General features: G+C 46.5%; 1 protein-coding gene across 1 annotated transcript in view; it reads left to right on the forward strand.

The window, feature by feature from the left end:
• The window catches only part of TMEM8B (transmembrane protein 8B), a 707705-nt gene that overhangs the window by 575758 nt on the left and 112051 nt on the right, over positions 1–19896 (forward strand). The window contains exon 8 of the mRNA XM_085640668.1: positions 14893–15019. Within this exon, the coding sequence (XP_085496794.1) occupies positions 14893–15019 (127 nt within the window). The remainder of the gene's footprint in view (positions 1–14892; positions 15020–19896) is intronic.

Raw genomic sequence — 19896 nt, forward strand, 5'->3', positions numbered from 1 at the left:
GTCTCGGCATTGGTAAAGTTAGAGCTATTGGCATTGCTCATGACATTATTTTTGTTTATGTTTTTAAAACATTTAAAGAAACGGCATTGTTGTTTACAATGTCAATAGCTTAATCACTCTCAAATGCGAGACCTATTGCATTTGCACCCACACAGAGCCACCTACACACACACTGATTAACCCCTTCAGTGCCCATGACGAGATGGTCTCGTCATGGGCCGCGGTTGCGCTGTGCCCATGACGAGACCATCTCGTCATGAACTCCGCCCGCTAATAGAAAGCCCGGCACAGGGCGGGGAAAGGGCGGGGCACGCAAGAGGTTAAGCTATTGACATTGTAAATAACAATGCCGTTTCTTTACATGTTTTAAAAACAAAAACATAAACAAAAAAAATGTCATGAGCAATGCCAATAGCTCTAACTTTAACAATGCCGAGACCGTTGCATTGTAAATGCTTGTTCAGTATTGGGTGGGCCCGTAGAACAGTGCGCACGTGATCATTCACCTGGGGAGAATTAGGGATGAGGGAGATAAATTGTACTAGTCTCCAGCAGTAGTTTTGGTTCAACCTCAAAGAAAATCGGGGCTGGTGTTGTGTGTCTGTCACAAGATGCGGATAAGCGAGTGTGACAGTAGGAAAGGAGATGACATAACAGAATGCCAGGAGGGCACAGAAGAAGCTGCAGACGGTGCAGGAGAAGGCATCTTGGGAGCCGGCCAGGGTGGCCAGAAAGCAGCACGGAGAGATGTGTCTGGGGTTCAGAGTGTGGAGAGCGGTGGCGAAGGAGTTCTGCTGGTAGAAAGGACCAAAGGTGCAGTGGCTGGACTGGCCATTGGCGCACGTCTGTGCGAGAGTCAGCTGTGGCTGCCATTAAGAAGGTCCAGGGGAGCGGGGGGAGGGGTTGAAATCATAGAGCCAGTGGGCGGGGCTGGGCAGGAGCATGCAGCAGGAGAATGCGGCAGGCAGTGGAGGGCAGGTGAAGGTAGGCAACCCGTGAAGGAGGGTGAGCACAATCGGAAAAAATGCTATAAGGTGAGAAAGAGCGAGAAAGGGTGAAAACAGTCAAAAGTGGTAAAAAGAAACGCAAATGTGAGGCAGTGGAAATAGTGAGGGGAATAAGGAGCAAAAAAAGGGGCAAAAAAATGAGCAACAAGTTGTCGCAAAAGCAGAGCATGGAGAGTGAAAACAGTGCAAAAAGGCACACAGGAAGGAGTGGATAATGTGGCGAAAAGGGGCAAGAAAAAGAGGAGAGAGTCCGAAGAAGCACAAAGAGGCAAGTGCTGAGAGGCAAAGGGTGAGGCAGAGAAAAGGAGGCAGCCTAAGAAGCAAGCAGGAGGCTAGGAGTACCCTGCCCAAAGCTGCAGAGGATTCAGTGTCTCAAAGGGCTGAGCCTTGTCGGAGAGCCAATGCAATCACGAGAGGAAACCGGCAGGGCTGGGCAAGGTCTCCTCAATATTACTCTAATATAACACTGCAGCATTAGGCATATGACTACACAACAAAGCAACAGAATGAAGAATAGGATACAATGCGGAGCATTAGTAATATGACTACAATGCAAACATGGGCGTCCGCAGAAATTTTTCCAGGGGGGGGCGAACCTGGCAAATGAAGGGGCGTGGCTAATGTTAATGGGGGTGGGGCTAAAATGGCAGACAATCCGGATCGGGTAATGTTCAGGCCAACCTGAGAAAAACAAGCATTGGCATAGCCAATAGGTCTCGCCTTTGGGACCTTATGACTGACTCACTGACTGAAGAACTTATATAGCGCACTTCTGCCAAGGCGTCTTGGCGCTGGGTAAGTATGATGCCGGCAGTATAAGTATTTAGTTCTGCAGCAGGTCCCAAAGGCGAGACCAATTGGCTATGCCAATGCTTGTTGTTATATCTGGGCATGTTGAGAGGCTAGGGGACTGGGTCTCGATGTCAGGTTGGGAGCACAGCAATGACCTACTCAATTTGAATGCGTAGATAATACAACCGGAGGGGTGAAATGAAAGGTTCACTACCAGGAATAACAGAAAAGTAGAAAGTTACGCTGGTTAGAAAGGTAAGGAGGGGTAGAGGCAGGCATGGTGGTGAGGGGAAAAACAGATGCATGCTAGGAGAGCGCTGTGAGGGAGTGAGGCGAAATGGGAAGAGGCACTGAAGGTGGGTCGGGTAAAGACCGTAGTGAGGCAAACAGAAGGGTAGCGAGGGGTGAAGGGTAGACAAAGAAGTGAGGTGTAGAAGTAAAAGATTCAGGAGCAGAGACAGGTAAATCAAAGCTGGAGAGGGGAGAATAACGCAGTCGTAGAACCAAAGAGGGCCAGGTAGAGAGAGGGAGAGGTGTGTCAGAGACAGGTAGAGACAGCTGAGGAAGAGGGAATAATAACGACTGAGGTAGACAGGCGAGGTAGAGGGGTGCGTTGATATAAAGGAAGTGCAGAGATGTGTCACAGATGTTACTGAAGAGGAAAAGAAGTAGAGATATTGAGAAAGAAGTAAGGCACAAAAAGAAGTAAGGGGTGAACAGAGGTAGAACGAGTGGAAGGGGAGAGAACACGTAGAAGATGAATGGCAGGGTAAAATGAGCGATCAGGCAGTGAGTGTGAGGAGTGGGATACAGAGGCATATGTGGGAGTGAGCGCGAAGTGCGGGGTACAGAGGGATATGTTGTGGCAGTTAGCGCAAGGTGTGGGGTACAGAGGGATATGTCGTGGCAGTTAGCGCGAGGTGTGGGGTACAGAGGGATATAAGGCAGTGAGCGTGGGCAGGGCCGACTTTAGCGCTCGTGGGGCCCAGTGCGATAATGCTTTTTGGCACCCCCAATGACCACCTCCACTACAGGTTCTTCATAACCATCCTTTCACAGCGCCCCTCAAGCCTCCGTAACCATTCAGTCTCAGGTGCATTTAATTCATTTTATAGCGCCGCTCCTATCAGTGTAAGGTGTCACAACACTTTACATCACACAGATTACATAGAGACAATCAATCATAGGTGTGTAAATCAGTGCATAGGAAATGTACATAAGAGAGAGGACAAGAAGGTGTAGGAGTCACATGTCATCCATACAGGTAGGCAGGATAGTTTAAGAGTGCTTGGTCAGGAGAATCAGAAACCTAGAATTTAAAACCTAGCACCATGGATGGGGGGGTTCTCTTTATTAATAATAATTGATTTCTACCCAAATTAACCCATTTTGCCACATTAGGATAATGAAAAACTGGGGGGAAATCATAACGCTCTAGCCCAGTTTGCATGCATCTTTGTTAACAGTTACTTGCTCACTGTTCCACATTAGGATTTTAACTCATAAAGAGTTATCAATAATTTGGTCTCTCTGACAAAAGTGTGACCCACTGACCTATTTACATTACATTATACGCACTTTGTGAGCTGCACGTTCTTTGCAGCAAGCATAGTAACCCTCTGCGCTACCTTAGGATGAGTAGAAACTTCCACTACACAAAACTTTGATCTCTCCCTCTCTCTAAGGAAGTGCATTAATCACTGCAGTCATTTAGACATTTTTATAGGTGGCTGAAAGTTTCTAGGAGTCCAGGAAAGAAGCAGGTGCTTTTAAAATCATCATATTAGGGCCCCCTACACGAAGTCAGCAGCCGGTGCGGTGGCACCGGTCGCACCGCCCTAGAGCCGGCCCTGAGCACGGGGAGTGGGATACAGGGGGATATGAGGCAGTGAGCGTGGGGAGTGGGGTGCAGGGGGATATGAGGTAGTGAAACACAGGGTCGGGACGTCCTGCCAGACATGATAGGGTGCATACTGGCAGATACATATGTTATTGACACAAGTCTGTGTACGTTTTAGTGGGATCTGAAATCCGGTCTATGCTGCAACCTCAGTTTTTGACTTGGGAGAATAATGCATCGACCCCCCGCCCCCCCCCCCCCGAACTTCATTCAGAAGACCCCTTGCTCTCAGGCTACAGAGTGTTCAGGGCCGGCTTTAGCGCTGGTGGCGCCCTGTGCGACAAAGTTTGTTGGCGCCCCCCACGGGCGCTCCCCACAGACTGCCACACTACTACCATTTAACAGTACAGTACCCCCTCAAGTCTCCATAACCACTCTCTCTCAGATGCATTTAATAGTGCCACCTGTACCAGTTTAGGGTGTCAGAGCACTTTACATCGCAAACACTACTCAGATGCAATCAATCATAGGTGTGTAAATCAGTGTATAGGAAATGTTACATAATACAGAGGACTACAAGGTGTAGGAGTTGCATGTCATCCATACCGGTAGGCAGTATAGTTTAAGAGTGCTTGGTCTGGAGAAGCACAGACTCAGAAAGTAAATCAGAACCCGATGGTTTGAGGTTACATTTCATAATGATGATTTTTTTTTACCGAAAGGATCTCTCTGACAAAAGCACTGACCTATTTAAACTATATGCATTTTGTGATCTGCATGGTACACATTCTTTGCAGCACACACATTAACCCTCTGTGATACATAAAATGACTTAAAACTTCCACTTCACAAAACTCCTTTTCTCTCCAGGAAGAACATTAATCACCAAGTTATCTTGACATTTTTATTTTTGTATGACAATTTCGGAGGCCGGCAATGCAGCAGGTGCTTTTAAAACCATAAAATACTTCCAAATAGGCGCCCCCTCCAAGAGTCAGCACCCAGTGAGGTGGCACCAGTTGCACCGCCCTAAAGCCGGCCCTGAGAGTGTTAAAAGGAGGTCTTTGTGTCCAGACCTAACCACTCGTGCTTGTGGTGCGCAGCTCAAACCGGCCATTGTCATTCTGTTTGTGGCAATCAGCCGCAGACAGAATGACAATGGGCGGGAGGGGCAGCGAGGAGGAGTGCAAGGAGCCCCATCAGGGAGTTGAGGCCTCTGGCAGGGAACACCTCTGCTCCCTGCAGGGCCCGTAATCCCGGACAAAAGGCGTCCGTAAAAGCATAAGTGGCCACAGGGGGGGCAAGGAGGAGCAGTCCAGGGGGGGGGGCAAGCGCCCCTCCTTGCCCCCCCCTGCGGACGCCCATGAATGCAAAGCTGCTGCATGAGGAAAAGAAGTATAGAGCCTCCAGCTCTGCACAGGTTAGATAAAGCTAGAGACTGTGGTCCTGATTAGAAGTGACCCGTGTAGGGCTGAATGCGATAATTATCACATTCCAGCACTGAAGTGTTTAGATGCATCTGATGCGATAATGTTAGCCTATTCCGATGTTTTAGGGACTACTGCTCCAAAATCAACTTGCAACACCAAATACCAAATATGGAGTCTTTTCCCCTTTGTTAAATTCTAGCAGGATTTCCCAGCCAAGATTTAACAAAAGGGTAAGTAAGATACTTATCGCACCTCTCAACTATCACGTGCATCATCAATACTTGTGACTGTAATCCTTGCGCAAACAGGACATTTGTAATCCAGCTATAGATGTGTTTTAATCAATGGGCACACAGGATACCCATCTGTCCGTTACTTCAACGATAGAACAGTAAAACAGATTCGGTCTACTCACGAAATTTGGTGCAAAATGCCGCTATAAATGCAGTTGTGTGCCTGAAAATTTCCTTTTTATGCCGCAAAATTTTCAAATTAATGCCACAATATCCTGGCGGTGCCTGACAATTATGATCGTAAGTACGCAGTAAATGTGTAAGACTGCACTACTCTTGGGCCTGCCATGCAATTAACCCAGGACACACCCTGTAGTAGCGTTTAATTATCCCATTTCACATGACTGGACCCCCCTAACACACCGACTCCATGCCACTCGACACCTCGAGCACTGCAAAGAATGCAGCTCTTTCTCGGCTCATCCACAACGTGCAGCTCCTAACACCCCCCCCCACACACACACCCCACCCCAAATAAATCAATGTAAGATTGCGGCTGCCTTCGCAGCCCAAATAGGAGACCCCGTTCAGTGACAGGCTTTGCTCCCCTCCTCCATTCACTGAAATCGTAGATGTGCTCGTTACACGACACCCTCCTCTTTGCCTTCACCCCAAGTAGCAAGGTCCTCACCACCACTACCCCCGCCTTCCCTATCACCCATAGGCTTTGCTATTTCTTTATTGGCTGCGATAGTCGACCACCCAGGAAAGTGGCCAATCAGAGGAGCAACTGCATCACCCCAGACTGGGAGGCATCAGGCCTGGCTAAAACTCCAACCCAAGCCGTGACCCTCTTAACGGCTTAAGGCGCATCGTCTGCAAAGGAGCAAAGACAGCAATAGCTGGTGGGTGGCTCCAATCCTCCTCCTACTCCCGGCGCTACACAAAAGAGCTTGCACTCACTCCATCTCCAGCAGTCCATAAAGAAAAGTTCACCGACAAAAGAGGCGGCGTGTTTTCTTCTCTAGTCCCCTGGAGTGCCAGGCAGCCTACTGGTGCCAGATGCGGTCCCCTTAACCGGGAGACCGCGAGAACAACATTCCGCAGGACTTTTTCATTGGGGAATTACAGCCCCTCAATGTCTGACACGGGTTTCCAGAGCGGCGGACTTCCTAGCCAGTAAATTCATGGGTCCGTTAAAGGGAGTCTGAAGTTTTCATTACAACGGTCTCATCTACATCCCGATTACTGGCATGTGCAGTATGCTGCTTTTCAGCCATTTACGCACTCTGTAGTTTTCCCCCACCATCTGACAATATTTTCTCACGAACGCTAGTTGGAATTGAAAAAAGATGCCAATTTTATTCCCATCGGGAACGAACTTTAAATCGCGTTGTCTTGCGACTTTGAAAGTGGATGGGTGTTGGCTACCTTCTTCCCTTGAAGCAACTTAAGAGGAGCAAAATTCCCCATTTTAAAGTGAAAGTTCACACGAAGAAAACTGCGACCTATGAGCGTTCACTGTATAATAAGAAATACATGACGCTCACAAGCGGGACATGCACATTTACACACTAATAGCACCTACAAAGCAATCCACATGAGCAACATCGTGCAGCCGCTTTTCGAAAACCAGAACATGGTCAAGATTTTATCAGAGGGAAAGGAGAGCGAAGGTAGAGGAGCAAGCAGCGAGTGAGCTGTTAACACATACATGGAAAGCACGGATACCAGTGACGTGTCTATTACAGCGAAAGAGGCCAGTAAGCTCCCATTACACAGTACTTAAAGAGATGGCATATGGCAAAAGCCGCTGGGTTTTGGTGATTCTGCGGATGTGCTGGTTTAAAATTACCCCCAAAAATTTGTGCTGTGCTTTTAGAACACACTCCAACAAGCACACCACTGCCTTTCTCCGAGGCGAAGCAGAAATGCCTCGGAGAAAGGCAGCGGCGTTTCCGGATTCGGGGGCTGTTTTTCTGTTCTCTCCTTTTGCCATTGGCTGGAGGAGATAATGAGAAAAGTAGCAAAAAACACGCTCCCGAATCCGAAAAGGATGGGGCCTGTTCGGAGAGACAAACCTCTTCTCCAATGGCTGGCCAGCATTTCAGAGGCCAGCCAATGGAGAAGAGGAGAGAAGAGGGGCGGGTTCAAGCCCCTCTTCTCCAAAATATTAAATCTCGGAGCGAGACTGCGCAAGCGCAGCCTTCGAGCCGAGACCTAAAAATGATGGATTCCTTTGGTGGGGTGGGGGTGCGGTGTACAGCGCCCCCACCACTGTCAGTGCTGGTGACAGGCTAATGAACGTCGCTCCTGTTTCATGCCCACGCCCCCGTCTGTCTCCTCGTGCACATGCTTGGGTGGGGCCAGAGGATACCTACAGCAGACTCTTCTCCACAATTGACGTGTTCCCACGTGTCGTGAGCAGCCATTTGCTTTTTTCATAGTAGTGTTTTCCTTCAGTAACTCCGTGTCGCCCCTCTGTCCTGGCTTCACTTTCCCGAGCTTGTGTGATTCGCTACTTCAGAACCGCTGTTTCACCAGAGGCTGCGGTAGAGTTTTCAGGGTGGGGTTTGCAGAAATCAATACTGTCTTTTCCAAAGCGAGGTGAGGGGCTGCAGAACCATCTATGCCACTAATACTACAAATCCCAGAATGCACTAGGATAACTGAAAACCCAGTAACAGAACAACATATTTCTCTCTGCATGTAGCAACTTGTTGCTCAATGGGGTGTCGTTTGTTGCCCCCCTCACCTATAGGCTTTGGTGTCGGAGTGTCCCCATCTTAAAAGACAAACAAGAAACAAATGATTTCTTGTGAGGTTGAACCTGAAATGATGCCCTCGGGGGAATGGGTTAGGTTGTACTACAGTGGAATAGCGCAGTGGCATCTTGATGTACAGTAGCTGGCGGTTTGGCTGAACCGTTGTAGTATGGCACAGAATAGTTACAGGGTTAATTTTAGCTGGTGCTATTTATTATAACTTCTTTGGTGTGGCACAACACAGAGGCATCTTGGATTATAGCTCCTACGGTTGGATTGGTTTTGCTATTGGTAGGGCCACTGAAAATATGCGATTGTGCGGCCACATGATCATTGATTTGCCACATTTGCCAAGCAATCCATCATCTGCTGCGTAATCTACAGTTTTTAACAAAAAAAATGTTTCTAGCTCAGAAGGGAAAAAAAATTCAGCAACACGAGTTCATGCGCAGCGGAAGGCCCTTTGCAAACCTGGACTGGTCACCTTTTTGTTGCTTATTTGTATATGTGGGTGATAAACTGCTACTAATGAGGTGCAACCAATGCCCGTACAGTGTTATTTGTACTGGGTGGAGAGATTTGGGGGCGATAGTACTACTATTAGTAGACTTAGATACTGTACCAGTAAGTCACCAAACCGACCAGTTGATATTTATAGTTGCAAGTCGTACTAATGATGACCAGTGTGGCCTGGAGCCAGACTCTCTGGGCAGGAGTGACCACAGTGACGTGGCTTTTTCTTCTAAATAAAAACTGCGCCGTTTACTCAGCAGTCACCCTGTGGAACTGTGAGTAGCCAGCGCTGTACCACTGTAAACTGTGGCTGTTCATTGTTCAATTAGAGTAGGAGTCCCTCCTTAGTACCGCTTTGTCTCATTTTGTAACCTCCCATGGTGGCACCCCCTGTTACGAGTGTTGTTAATCGGTAGGCTTTAATTACAGCCTTCGAGCACTATTTTTTCAAATAGCAATAGGTCTCGCATTTGCAAGAGTTTTAGCTATTGGCATTGTAAATAATAATTCCTTTTATTTATGTGTTTTAAAAACATATAAATAAAGGGCATTGTCATTTACAATGCCAATAGCTCAAACACCCGTACATGCGAGACCTATTGCATTGCAAATGCTTGTTTTCTTAGCTACTTGATTTCGTGCGACAATTGTGTTGTGTTCTGGTGGTTCTTTTGCCCCCAGCTGGAACAATCTCTTCCTGCTTGTTCTTCCCAACACCCTTTCTGCTGGGCATCGTCCCGTGGAACTGAGTGGGGTGATTCTGTGGTCTCTTAGTATTTGGCACAGTGATTGACTCTCGGAGATCTGCGCCAGTTTGGCCCGTTGGACTTCTTTCTTGATGTTTCCAATGAATCATTCTACCATGCCATTTGTTTGTGGCCACAGAGGCATTACCTTCCTGTGGTGTATGCCCGGTACGCCATGAATCTGCAAAACTCCTCTCCTGAGAATGGTGCCCCATTGTCTGTCTTCATTGTTTGTGGGTAGCCCCATGCTGCAAATATGTCATTAGATATTGGCAACGTTGCTGTGGCTGATTTTGATGACACTTGTACAATGTGGAATCTCGAGTATTCATCAATAACTACTAGCAGGTAGTTGCCGGTTTCCAGGTCCCATAGAAATCAACTGCCAATGTCATCCACACTGCCCCGGGGAGGTCGGACATGTGTTGTTGTTTTGACTTTGTTTGCCTTCCTGTTACTTGGCATTGGTGGCAGTTCATTAGTGTGTCTTCCACTAATCATTGCAGGCCTGGGAACCATACTGTTTCCCGTAGCCTCTTCTTTGTTGCTACTATGCCTCTGTGGGACTCATGCACCAAATTCATTGGTTGCCTCCTCAGCGTTTTTGGTATAACTATCATTGATCCTCTAAGTAGAACTCCATTTTCAGTTTCCAATAGCTCTTCTTGTATGTTTTTGAACACTAGCATTTCTTCCCTTCCTACTCCTTCTCCCATGGGACAGCAGTTGTTTACGTGTCTCCATCTTTGCTGCCGTGTTGTTGTTTTGACTGCTTGCAGTGTGGCATCACTTGTGGTCTCTCGTACCAGTTCTTCAATGGTTATTGGAGCGGGCAAGTTTTGTCTTAACACGAAGTTTAGGTACTCCTCTGCCATGGACGTGTTCTCTGGTGCCTGTGGTAGGGGATGCCGTGACATGTAGTCAGCTGGGTTTTGTTCCTTTCCAGGTTTGTGCACTATCTTGAAATCATAATCCATCAGCCATATTCCCCATCTCACAATGCATGGTGGAATGTTTGTGTTGAGGTTTCCATATATTATAAATTGTGCTTGGTGGTCAGTTACAATGATGAATGGTTTTCTATATATTAACATGTGGTAGAGTTCACACTCCCATACTACTGCTAAGCATTCCTCCTTGCGAGTATGCCCTTTCTATCTCTGATAGGCTCTTGCTTGCATACGTAACAACTTGCTTGGGCAAGTCTCTTACGGGCGTGTGTTGCGCTAGAACAGTGAGCTCAGTGCATAGTGACAGGTTGAAGTATGTGAGGGGATCTACCGATGTAACTGCGTATCTGATGGCATCAAACGCCCTGTTGCGTTCAACAGTCCAGAGAATTTTTTGGCCCTGCTTCGTTAGTTCTCGAAGTGGGGTGCTCACTGTGGCAAAGTTCTTTATGTATCGGGCACAGTAGCTCGATTGTCCAAGAAATGACCTCACTTATGCTACATCTGCTGGAGGTCTTGTTTTTTTTAGCGTTTCCATTTTGCAGGGATCTGGTCTCATTCATTTTTTTGAAAAGATGTGTCCAAAGAACACTAGTTATCGGTTCCCCAGCTCACATTTTTTCTCGTTTAAAGTCAAGCCGGCTTGTTCCAATTGGCTGCAGACCTCTCATAGGGCTTTGTTGTGCTCCTCATCCAAGCGTCCAAAAACCAAGATATCATCACTGTACCTTAAGCTGTTCTTTATGGGCAGGATCACCTGTCTCACTGTTTCTTGAAATATTGCGGCTGCAGATGATATTCAAAAGCCGAGTCGCTTGTAGTGAAACCCTTGTGAGTGGAGAATGTCGTGATGTATTGTGATTATGGATCAAGCTCCAGTTGATGATACCCTTTGTATAGGTCTAGCCTTGAGATCGACATGCTCCAGTGAGACAGCTGATCATGTCATTTAAATGAAGCCCTGGGTGTCTTTCCCTGTCCGTTGCCATGCTATGGATTCGCATGTCAACGCAAATGCTAAGTTTTGACGTGTTCTTTATGAGTACTGCGACTATCGGAGATACCCATGGAGTTGGTCCATGTGCCGGCTCTATGATGTCTTGCGCCAGTAGGTTTTTTATCTCCTCTTCCACTTGTGGGTGCAGGTGTATGGGCACTCAATTTTGCTGAGCAACTGGCTTGACTTCTTCGTTGATGTGTAACATTATTTGTGTTTCTCTCAGTTTTCCTAGTCCATGTAGTATTGCTGGGTGTTCCCACAGAATGTTGTGTCATTCTGACATGTGATATATCATGGGTAGGAGACCCATCACCTGCACTGTGACTTTGCTTAGTAGACACAGTGCTGGGATGTCTCCGCGTAGGACATGTACTTCTTCTTTTATCGATCTTTCTTTGCATGTTAGTGTCTCTATGAACTTCCCCATGTTCACCACTGGTTTCCTTGAGCCCCATGTGAAGTCATCAACAGTGGACGAATATATATCAAAGGTTTTTGTTTCATCTTTCCATTTTCTGACATGCACATAATATTGCATGTGGGACCACTGTCTAGTACAAAATTTGTGCTATGATTTCCTACCTTGATTTTCAAATTGCTGTTTTCTTTATGTGTTGTTTGTCTACCAGTTGGATGTGCCCAGGTGTGCGATCCTCTGTTGGTACGTTTGACATCCGATACAGCCGTTTGGATGCCTCTTGTGGATTTGCTCCATCTGACTCAGCTGACGGACTGCATTATTGTGTGTCCATGTGCCGTGGGTACGTGCTTGTCGCCGTTCATTGTTTCGCTGGTCTCCCTCGCTCAGTTTTGAATTGCCCCCTCATGTTAGCACTCGCAAAGTGGTTTTCTCTGTTGCATTTTTGGCACTTGTGACCTATCACTGGGCAGATGCCAGTATGTGGGAATTTGAGTCCACAACGACAGCAGGTTCTTTCTTGTTTCTGCTTCCGGGGCAATGTGATTGTCCTGTTCCACTGTCCGTGCTCTCCCGTTTTTCATCTGACTGGCATGGGCTGTTGCTCTGGCCTCTGCACGGGCCAGTGTTAGTATTTTCTTCAATGTGTAAGGTTTTTTAGTATTCGAGCAGGAAACTCCACTGACTGACATCCTTCGATGATGAGCAGTCGTATTGCCTGCCCCGTGTCAAATTTATCGAATTCGCAGTATGCGACCAGTTTACGCAGTGTTGTTTCGAAGTCATCGAGAGACTCCTCTTCCAGTTGGCATGTGGTGTTGAATGTGTATCTCTCAAAGTCCACATTTCTTTGAGGGTCAAACTTGTCAGTGAGGTACTTTATCAGCCCTTTATATGTTGATATCTGTTCTGGAGGGAATGTTACAAACAGGTCTTCAATCTCATCGCCCACAAAATCTTTAAACAAGTTTATGTTTTGCTGGTCCGTGTACTCTTTGCATGTGCCACATATATAGTGTTTGAATTGTCTAACCCATCTCTCCCAGCGAATGCCTCTCATCTGTGAGTCCGACAGGCTAAACGGTAGTGGTCTCTGGAAATTACATTTGCGGTGGTGCTGTCATTTCCTTTCTCCGTCATGATTGTTGTCATGCGGGCCTGCTCCTTTTTAATATGCTTGCCATTCTTTCTTATATACATTTCTCTTTATTTGTACTATTTTACTCTTTATGTGACTTTACTTCCTTTTTATTTCCACTTTCTGTGTGTTTCCAGTGTTTTTTTACACTTGCCAGACTTCAAAATGGCAGCCAAGCCTTCCTTGATGCCTATTGGCCCTTTTGCTTGACTTCAAGATGGCCGCCAAGGTCTTGTGTAAGCGATATTTCCTGTTTCTTAGCTTTACATGACTTCAAGATGGCCTCCGGTGTTTCCCTGCTTGCTATTGGCCAGTTTTGCCTGAATTTAAGATGCCCCCTGAGTTCTCACGAGATTTCGTCTCAAAATCTATGCGGGAGGCTCAGGGCTTTCTCTTTGTTCTTTGGCCAGCTGCAGGCACAGTTGTGTACACGGCTTGTCATGGGGTGGTGGCGGGGGCCTCTTACCGCTTTCCTTTACTTGAGGCGACCAGGGTGGGTTCCTGACGTCGCTGGATTTCTTTTGGCATGCACACCAGGGTGTGCTCCTGGCTCCATTCTTCTTCCTGCGACTGAGGTAGGCTCCTGACTTCGCGTTTTTTTTGGCAGGCAAACCAGGGCGGGCTCCTGGCTCCATTTTCTTCTGTAATTCGTGGGGGACACGGACATGCGCACCTGGTGGCGATTTTGATCCCACCTCTGTGACGCCAGATGTCGTGTCTCACATATCCCAAGTATTACCAGGACACAGGTATGGTCTTCAGTTTCTTATTCTTCCGTGTTGTCTCGTCTGCTTGCAGGCACGTCCTACTTCCTCCATGCTCACCTGGCACTGCCCCAACCACTTCCCTGACCGAAAGTGGTGTCCGGTGTTTGGCCCTTCCATCACTCTGGTGCAGGGACCTAGAGCCTTCTGCACCACATCACAATACATGCGTAAGTGTGCACATGGATGCTTGTGCGCATGCGTGCATGGTCTTTTGCTTTCATAGACTTGTGTGTGTGCACAAGAGCTTGTATGTGTAAGGGAAAGGTCAAAGGATGCCAATATATGTATTTCTTTTAGTTTACTGGTTGTGCATACATAGTGCACAGTACATTCCCACACCAGCAAGTGAGAGAATCTGCTTTTGGACACACAGCAGGTCACGGGGTCATAATGAGAGTTGTTAACTCAAACAATTCTATGTTAGAGCACCGGTGACCTGGCTTGAGGTCTCATGACATGTGGAGGTGTTGGGAGAGCACCGGTGGCCTGGCTGGGGGTCTCATGACATGTAGAGGTGTTGGGGGAGCCCCGGTGGCCTGGCTGGGGGTCTCATGACATGTGGAGGTGTTGGGAGAGCCCCGGTGCCCTGGCTGGGGGTCTCATGACATGAGGAGGTGTTGGGAGAGCCCCATTGGCCTGGCTGGGGGTCTCATGACATGTGGAGGTGTTGGGGGAGCTCCGGTGGCCTGGCTGGGGTCTAATGAAATGTGGAGGTGTTGGGAGAGCGCCGGTGGCCTGGCTGGGGGTCTCATGACATGTGGAGGTGTTGGGGGAGCGCCGGTGGCCTGGCTGGGGGTCTCATGACATGGGGAGGTGGTGGTCTAGCCTCAGATAAACAGTAGGCTGGTCCAGATAGTGGAGTGATAGAACAAGAGGGCCCATCTTCCATGGGACACCCAAGGGGTTGTTCAGAAGGCTTGGGTGGACATTAATGAGAATGGGTGCGGGTGAGTGCTTGGATCGGGTGCGTAGTTATGAGTGGTTGCATGTGAGTGGGTGGATCTTGGTGGGTGGCTGCGGGTTAGTGTGGGTGCATGTGAGTGGGTGGATCTGGTTGGGTGGCTGGCATGTCCGTGTTTCTGACTGGCTAGGTTGGAAGGCAGGTTAAAGGATCAGGAGGGAATACCTGCAACCACTGCAAACGGGGGCTGTATTTGCCATTATGAATCGTATGTCTCGACCACAAGGGTTCAAGCCCTCACAAGAAGGCGGTATCTCAAGCCAATAATGCACTAAGAGTAGAGTAGTTTGAAAAAAGCTCCCTTGCTGACTGCCTCCGCTGCTGCTTTTCAGAGTTTCTGGCCGGATTTCTGCTGTCTGTCAACACCACGAGCAACCTGACGAAGCTGCAGATCCCGTACCCCCAGACTGGGAGCTGGTACCTCAGTCTGCGCTCCCTATGTGCCTCTGACCGCGGCGGGTAAGTGATGCTGCTGTGGATGACCTGAGATGTCCCTCCCCGGCCGCCATCTCTTGGAATGCTCGAGCAGGCCAGAGTCTAGCTGTGCCCTAAGGATGCACCCTGGGACCATCTTGCCTCAGAGAAGGCATCACATGAGCCTCGAACAATGGAATGAATCATGGGGGGCTGGGGCTCAGTGAGGGACAGTCTGGGGGTGCCAGCTGCCCAGAGCCTGTCCTTTAGTACAGCACTGCTCCCCCTACACTTAGTCTTGGTGGTCGTCAACACAGCTTCAGAAACAAGGATTAAGTGGGCCTCTAAGAGCCATGATTAATAATCTTACTTTGTAGCAGATGCATGATGGGAGCTGGATAAGCGTGGGCTGGGGTCAATGAGGTGGTACCACCAGGGGTCAAAAGGATCATGACGTCACTACTTCTACCCCAGGTACTTGTTGATTTGCTGTCCATGTTCGAGGCTACCACATCTGCCCAGTCACTTCTCCATCAGCTGTAATCTTTAGGGCTGGTCCAAAGAGACCCTTGTATAAAAAATAGGGAGCGACCCCACTAGCCAAGAGACTGGGTTCCTTAAGTAAGTATAAAGAGAAGAATATCTTGGATAAGCATAAAAGTCTTCCTCTCATATAATGTGTAATACTGTATCATACATACACCTGTCCACATTTATACAAACCAAAGGGCACAACAGTACCGGCCCAACTATGGACCCAAATATGAACCCAAAAAACAACCGCATAAAAAAAAAGATAAGAGACTTCAATCCATACAGTGTATCCAAAATTTATTAAAAAGTGTATTCACATTAAAAATAATCAGCAAGAAAATACAATCACAATAATAAAATACATCCATTCGGATTAATAAAAGAAAATACCTAAAGAGAAAGAACACTATGTGAAATTGTTGCATTCTCAGGTGCACCAGACGCACCGGAGAAAGATGCTCAAGAGGGAACTACTGTTAAAAGTGACTGTCAGAGATCACATAGAAAGGTCATAGAGTGGACGACCTAGAGAGGTCTGGTGTGCTCTCTCAGGGCAGTGGCCCGCGCTCTTTGCGTGTGTATTAAACGTACATTCCACGTGTACTCACAGGGACTGAATCTTAGGAGAAATAAGGAAATGTCAGAAATGCAGCTGCAAGGTGCGGGGCCGCTGCTTGCTCCCGAGCTCCCTAGGCCAGGGGAGAGCGAAGGTGGGACATGCACCCGCCTTTAGCCAATTGCGTGCTGTCTTTCTCAGAAAGACGCACGCAAAGGCCAATAGCGTGAGCAAAAAAAAAAAAAGCACACGCACAAGTGTGTGCTCCGTGTTCAAAGTCCTTACTAGAAGCCTTGCCTAGAGAGGAGCGGACTATCGAAAAAAGATTAGAACAACAGGCTAAAATCCGGATAAAAATGCAACAACTATAAAACAGAGCACAGAGAGCCAAGCACACCAAGAAGACCAAGAGAACTGTTCCAGATGAAATAACGCTGGAGTATACAGGCTCCCACATGAAGCAAGGGAGGTGCACATACTTGCATCCATCTAAGATCGGCTTCGCTCAACCAGGAACTGTCCAGAAGACCCACCCATCTGTCTAGATTAGACCCAAAGGGTAAAGTCTCTACGATTGCAGAGACGTCCCACCTGATAGTCTAACAGCAGTCCATCTTTCTGAAGAAAAGGAAAAAATCAAGAAGGCGATACAAATGGAGGCAACAGTCATCCACAGAGTCACAAACTCCAACCCTTTCAGGACCCCTCTGCAATGCAGAGAATTCCACCCAATCACAGAGCCCTTTTGACACGAAAAAACTGCCCTCCACTGGTGTCTCCCCTTCAGACTCTTGTTGAATTGGGGAGATAAGAAGGTGGCAGTGCCTTCCCTTCAAGAAGGACAAGAGATTCTGGGGGTCAGAAAGGAACCAGGACACATTGGACAATTGCAAAGCTAGTAGCAGCCTAGAGATCTTACCAGAAGACAAACAGCAAATTCACAGAAAGAAGTGGGCTACCTCTGGCTTAGATACGGGGCCGCAGAACCACATGAGTTGATTCCAACAGCGGTGGTCGTGAAGTCTGGTCTGAAAGACTGACTCGAGGTTTCTTACCTCTTTTATTGGGCCTTACTCTGTGAATAACTTTCCTGGATGAGAGGTATAAGGATCCAACTAGGTCAGGAGAGCGGCTCGTGTACAGTTGTTGTATACCAAAGATGGGGCCGGTTTCCTTGAAGTGGGAAACACTTGTAGGCACAACACACTAGCCGCATGTCATTTTATTTTAGATACTGTCCGTGTCATTTTATTTAAGATACTATCATGTCATTTTATTTTAGATATCAGTGTCATTTTATTTTAGATACTATCTGCGTGTCATTTTATTTTAGCTATAAAAGAAACTCTTAGATATCTATTAGCATTACAGCTGGCGTACGGCTGGGGTTTCTCGTCCGGGCTGTATATACAGTTGCTAAATTATTAATTGCAGCACAATAAAACAAAATGTAATTAAGAAATATGAAGCCATGGAAATAGTCGGTATAAATAGATGTGGATGAGAGAAGAGATTCTGGGAAGATATTTTTTTAAGTCAAGCTGATTTTAATATTTAATCTTTATTATAAATATTATTTTAATATTTAATGGCCCAAAGGAAAATTATTTTGTACTGTTGTATTTAAAACAGATTTCAGTGTTTTTTCATGTTTAGTGAATGCTTAAGCCACACTATTAAATGTATTTACTCATATTAAATGTTCTCTGTACCGCTAATCAACTCGCAAAAAATATATATAATTATAAGCATTACGTTTGTGTTGCAAAGAGACCCCTTTTGGGGGCTCACCCACAGTTTTTCACTTTTTGGGGGTTCATTGGGACGCTGATATCTCATGCCAGTTTATCTGTTCTAACACCTAAAACAAAATGGAAATTGTCTTAAAACCTCATTAGGCATCTATACGTTGACTATAAGCTGGCCACCGATAAATCACCAAGAGTTATTTCACTCCTTTGCAAGATTCAGGAGAAGGGAGCGGAGGTGAGACTGATTGTGCCCTTCTGGCCACATCGACCTTGGTTCTCTTATCCAAAATCTCTGGGCCCGATTCACAAAGGTAAACTCACACTGTTGTGTAACTTTACTACTTTTCGGTATTCACAAATTACTACTCGAAGATAATTACAAAGGTAAGTGACTACTAGTAAAGTTTACCTTTGTGAATTTCAAAAATAAGTAAAGTTAGACGTTTGGTCTAAGTTTACCTGTGTGAATTCCAAAAAGAAGTAGAGTTAGACTTACAGCCTAAATTTACCTTTGTGAATTCCAAAAAGATGTAAAGTTAGACGTTTGGTCTAAGTTTACCTTTGTGAATTCCAAAAAGAAGTCAAGTTAGACTTTCGGCCTAAATGTACCTGTTTGAATTCTGAAACGTAGTAATGTTAGACTTTTGGTCTAAGCTTACCTTTGTGAATTGGGCTCTCTGACTGTCGATCCTCTTTGGGTGCTTTCTGCTTTTTCTTCTCCACTCAGATCCCCAAATCTGTTTCCACCTCTCAAACTATCCCTGTCAGCCCAGAGGTTGAAAGATTGAACCTAGAGAGCAAAGACCTTCTTCCTCATCTGGCAGAAGCCAGGCAGAATCCTAAAGTGCTTTAACTCTAATATCCTATCCCAGGCTTTGGAATTTCTTCCACAAGTGTTTTTTCTCCCATTCTCCGACGCTGTATCAGTTTCTCTTTCTGCTGCTCTGAATTATGTATGAGATGGTTTCCATCCTAATTTGTCACTTTCCACTTGGAAGAGTCAAAGGTTCACTTATAAGGTTGTTCACAAAGGATGCTAACATGTTGTTCTTAAGTTGCCTCCTTCTCATCCTACCTGTCCGTCTTGGGTCCACTGGTACTCAAAATCCCCAATCACATCCCTTTGAACCCTTGCACTCTGTGGATCTAAAATGTCTCTCTTTAAATGCTAGAACTTCGGATCACTTGGTAGGTGATCTTTCGGCTTTACGCTGTCCTTATGTGATATTCTTTGAGGATGGTGTGCTACTAAAACCTGACCTTTCTTTTATCCCTAAAATTCATTCTTCTTTTCATGTTGCCCCGGATAGAGTCCTTCCGACTTTATTTCCTTCTCCTACTTCTGCTGAGAAGGAATCACTGCATGTGCTGGATGTTAAAAGAGCTTTGTCAATGTATCTTGACAGAAACAGTGGATTCAGACAGCCAGATCATTTGTTTGCAACTTTTGGCCTCCCGGGGAAAAGTAGGAGGGCGCCTACACGGATTCTGAGCTGGTAGATCAAATCTACCACCGCAATGGCTTATCCAGAACAAAATGAGACTCTTCCATGTGAAGTTCAAGGAAGTTCTACAAGGAGCATCAACTCATTTCTTTGCAGAATTTCATGGAGACTCTGCTGTAGATATGTAAGGCTTGGACACGGGCTGCAGAACATGCTTTTGTGAGACATTATCAGTCGCAGAAACTTGAGATATTAGATATCATTTTGGCTCACGGGTTCTTTTGGCTTTAAAATATGAATTGTATCATGTTAGTCGTGAAGAAGTTACGGTGGAAGGCTTTCACTATCGTACATTAAACTTGTGCATTATTGCAGTTGAGTGATTCTAATCCTTTTTAGGTTTCACTTGCACAGTGCTTGCGCTGTGCTTGTGAAAACTGTTGTATTTAATATAACTTAAAAGGGGGCCGTTTTCCATTCCCATAGCCAAGTGACTGTGTTAATTCGCTTTTGTGTAGAACGTTTTTTTTACTTCCCTGGCTGCACACATTTGCGATACTTCCACTAAAGCTGTTCACACTGTTTAAGCCCCATTCACTGTCAAGATAAGATCTCTTCCCACAGAAAAGGCAAACA

Source organism: Triturus cristatus, chromosome 2_1 (assembly GCF_964204655.1).
Source record: "Triturus cristatus chromosome 2_1, aTriCri1.1, whole genome shotgun sequence".
In the NCBI taxonomy this organism is placed as follows: Eukaryota; Metazoa; Chordata; class Amphibia; order Caudata; family Salamandridae; genus Triturus; species Triturus cristatus.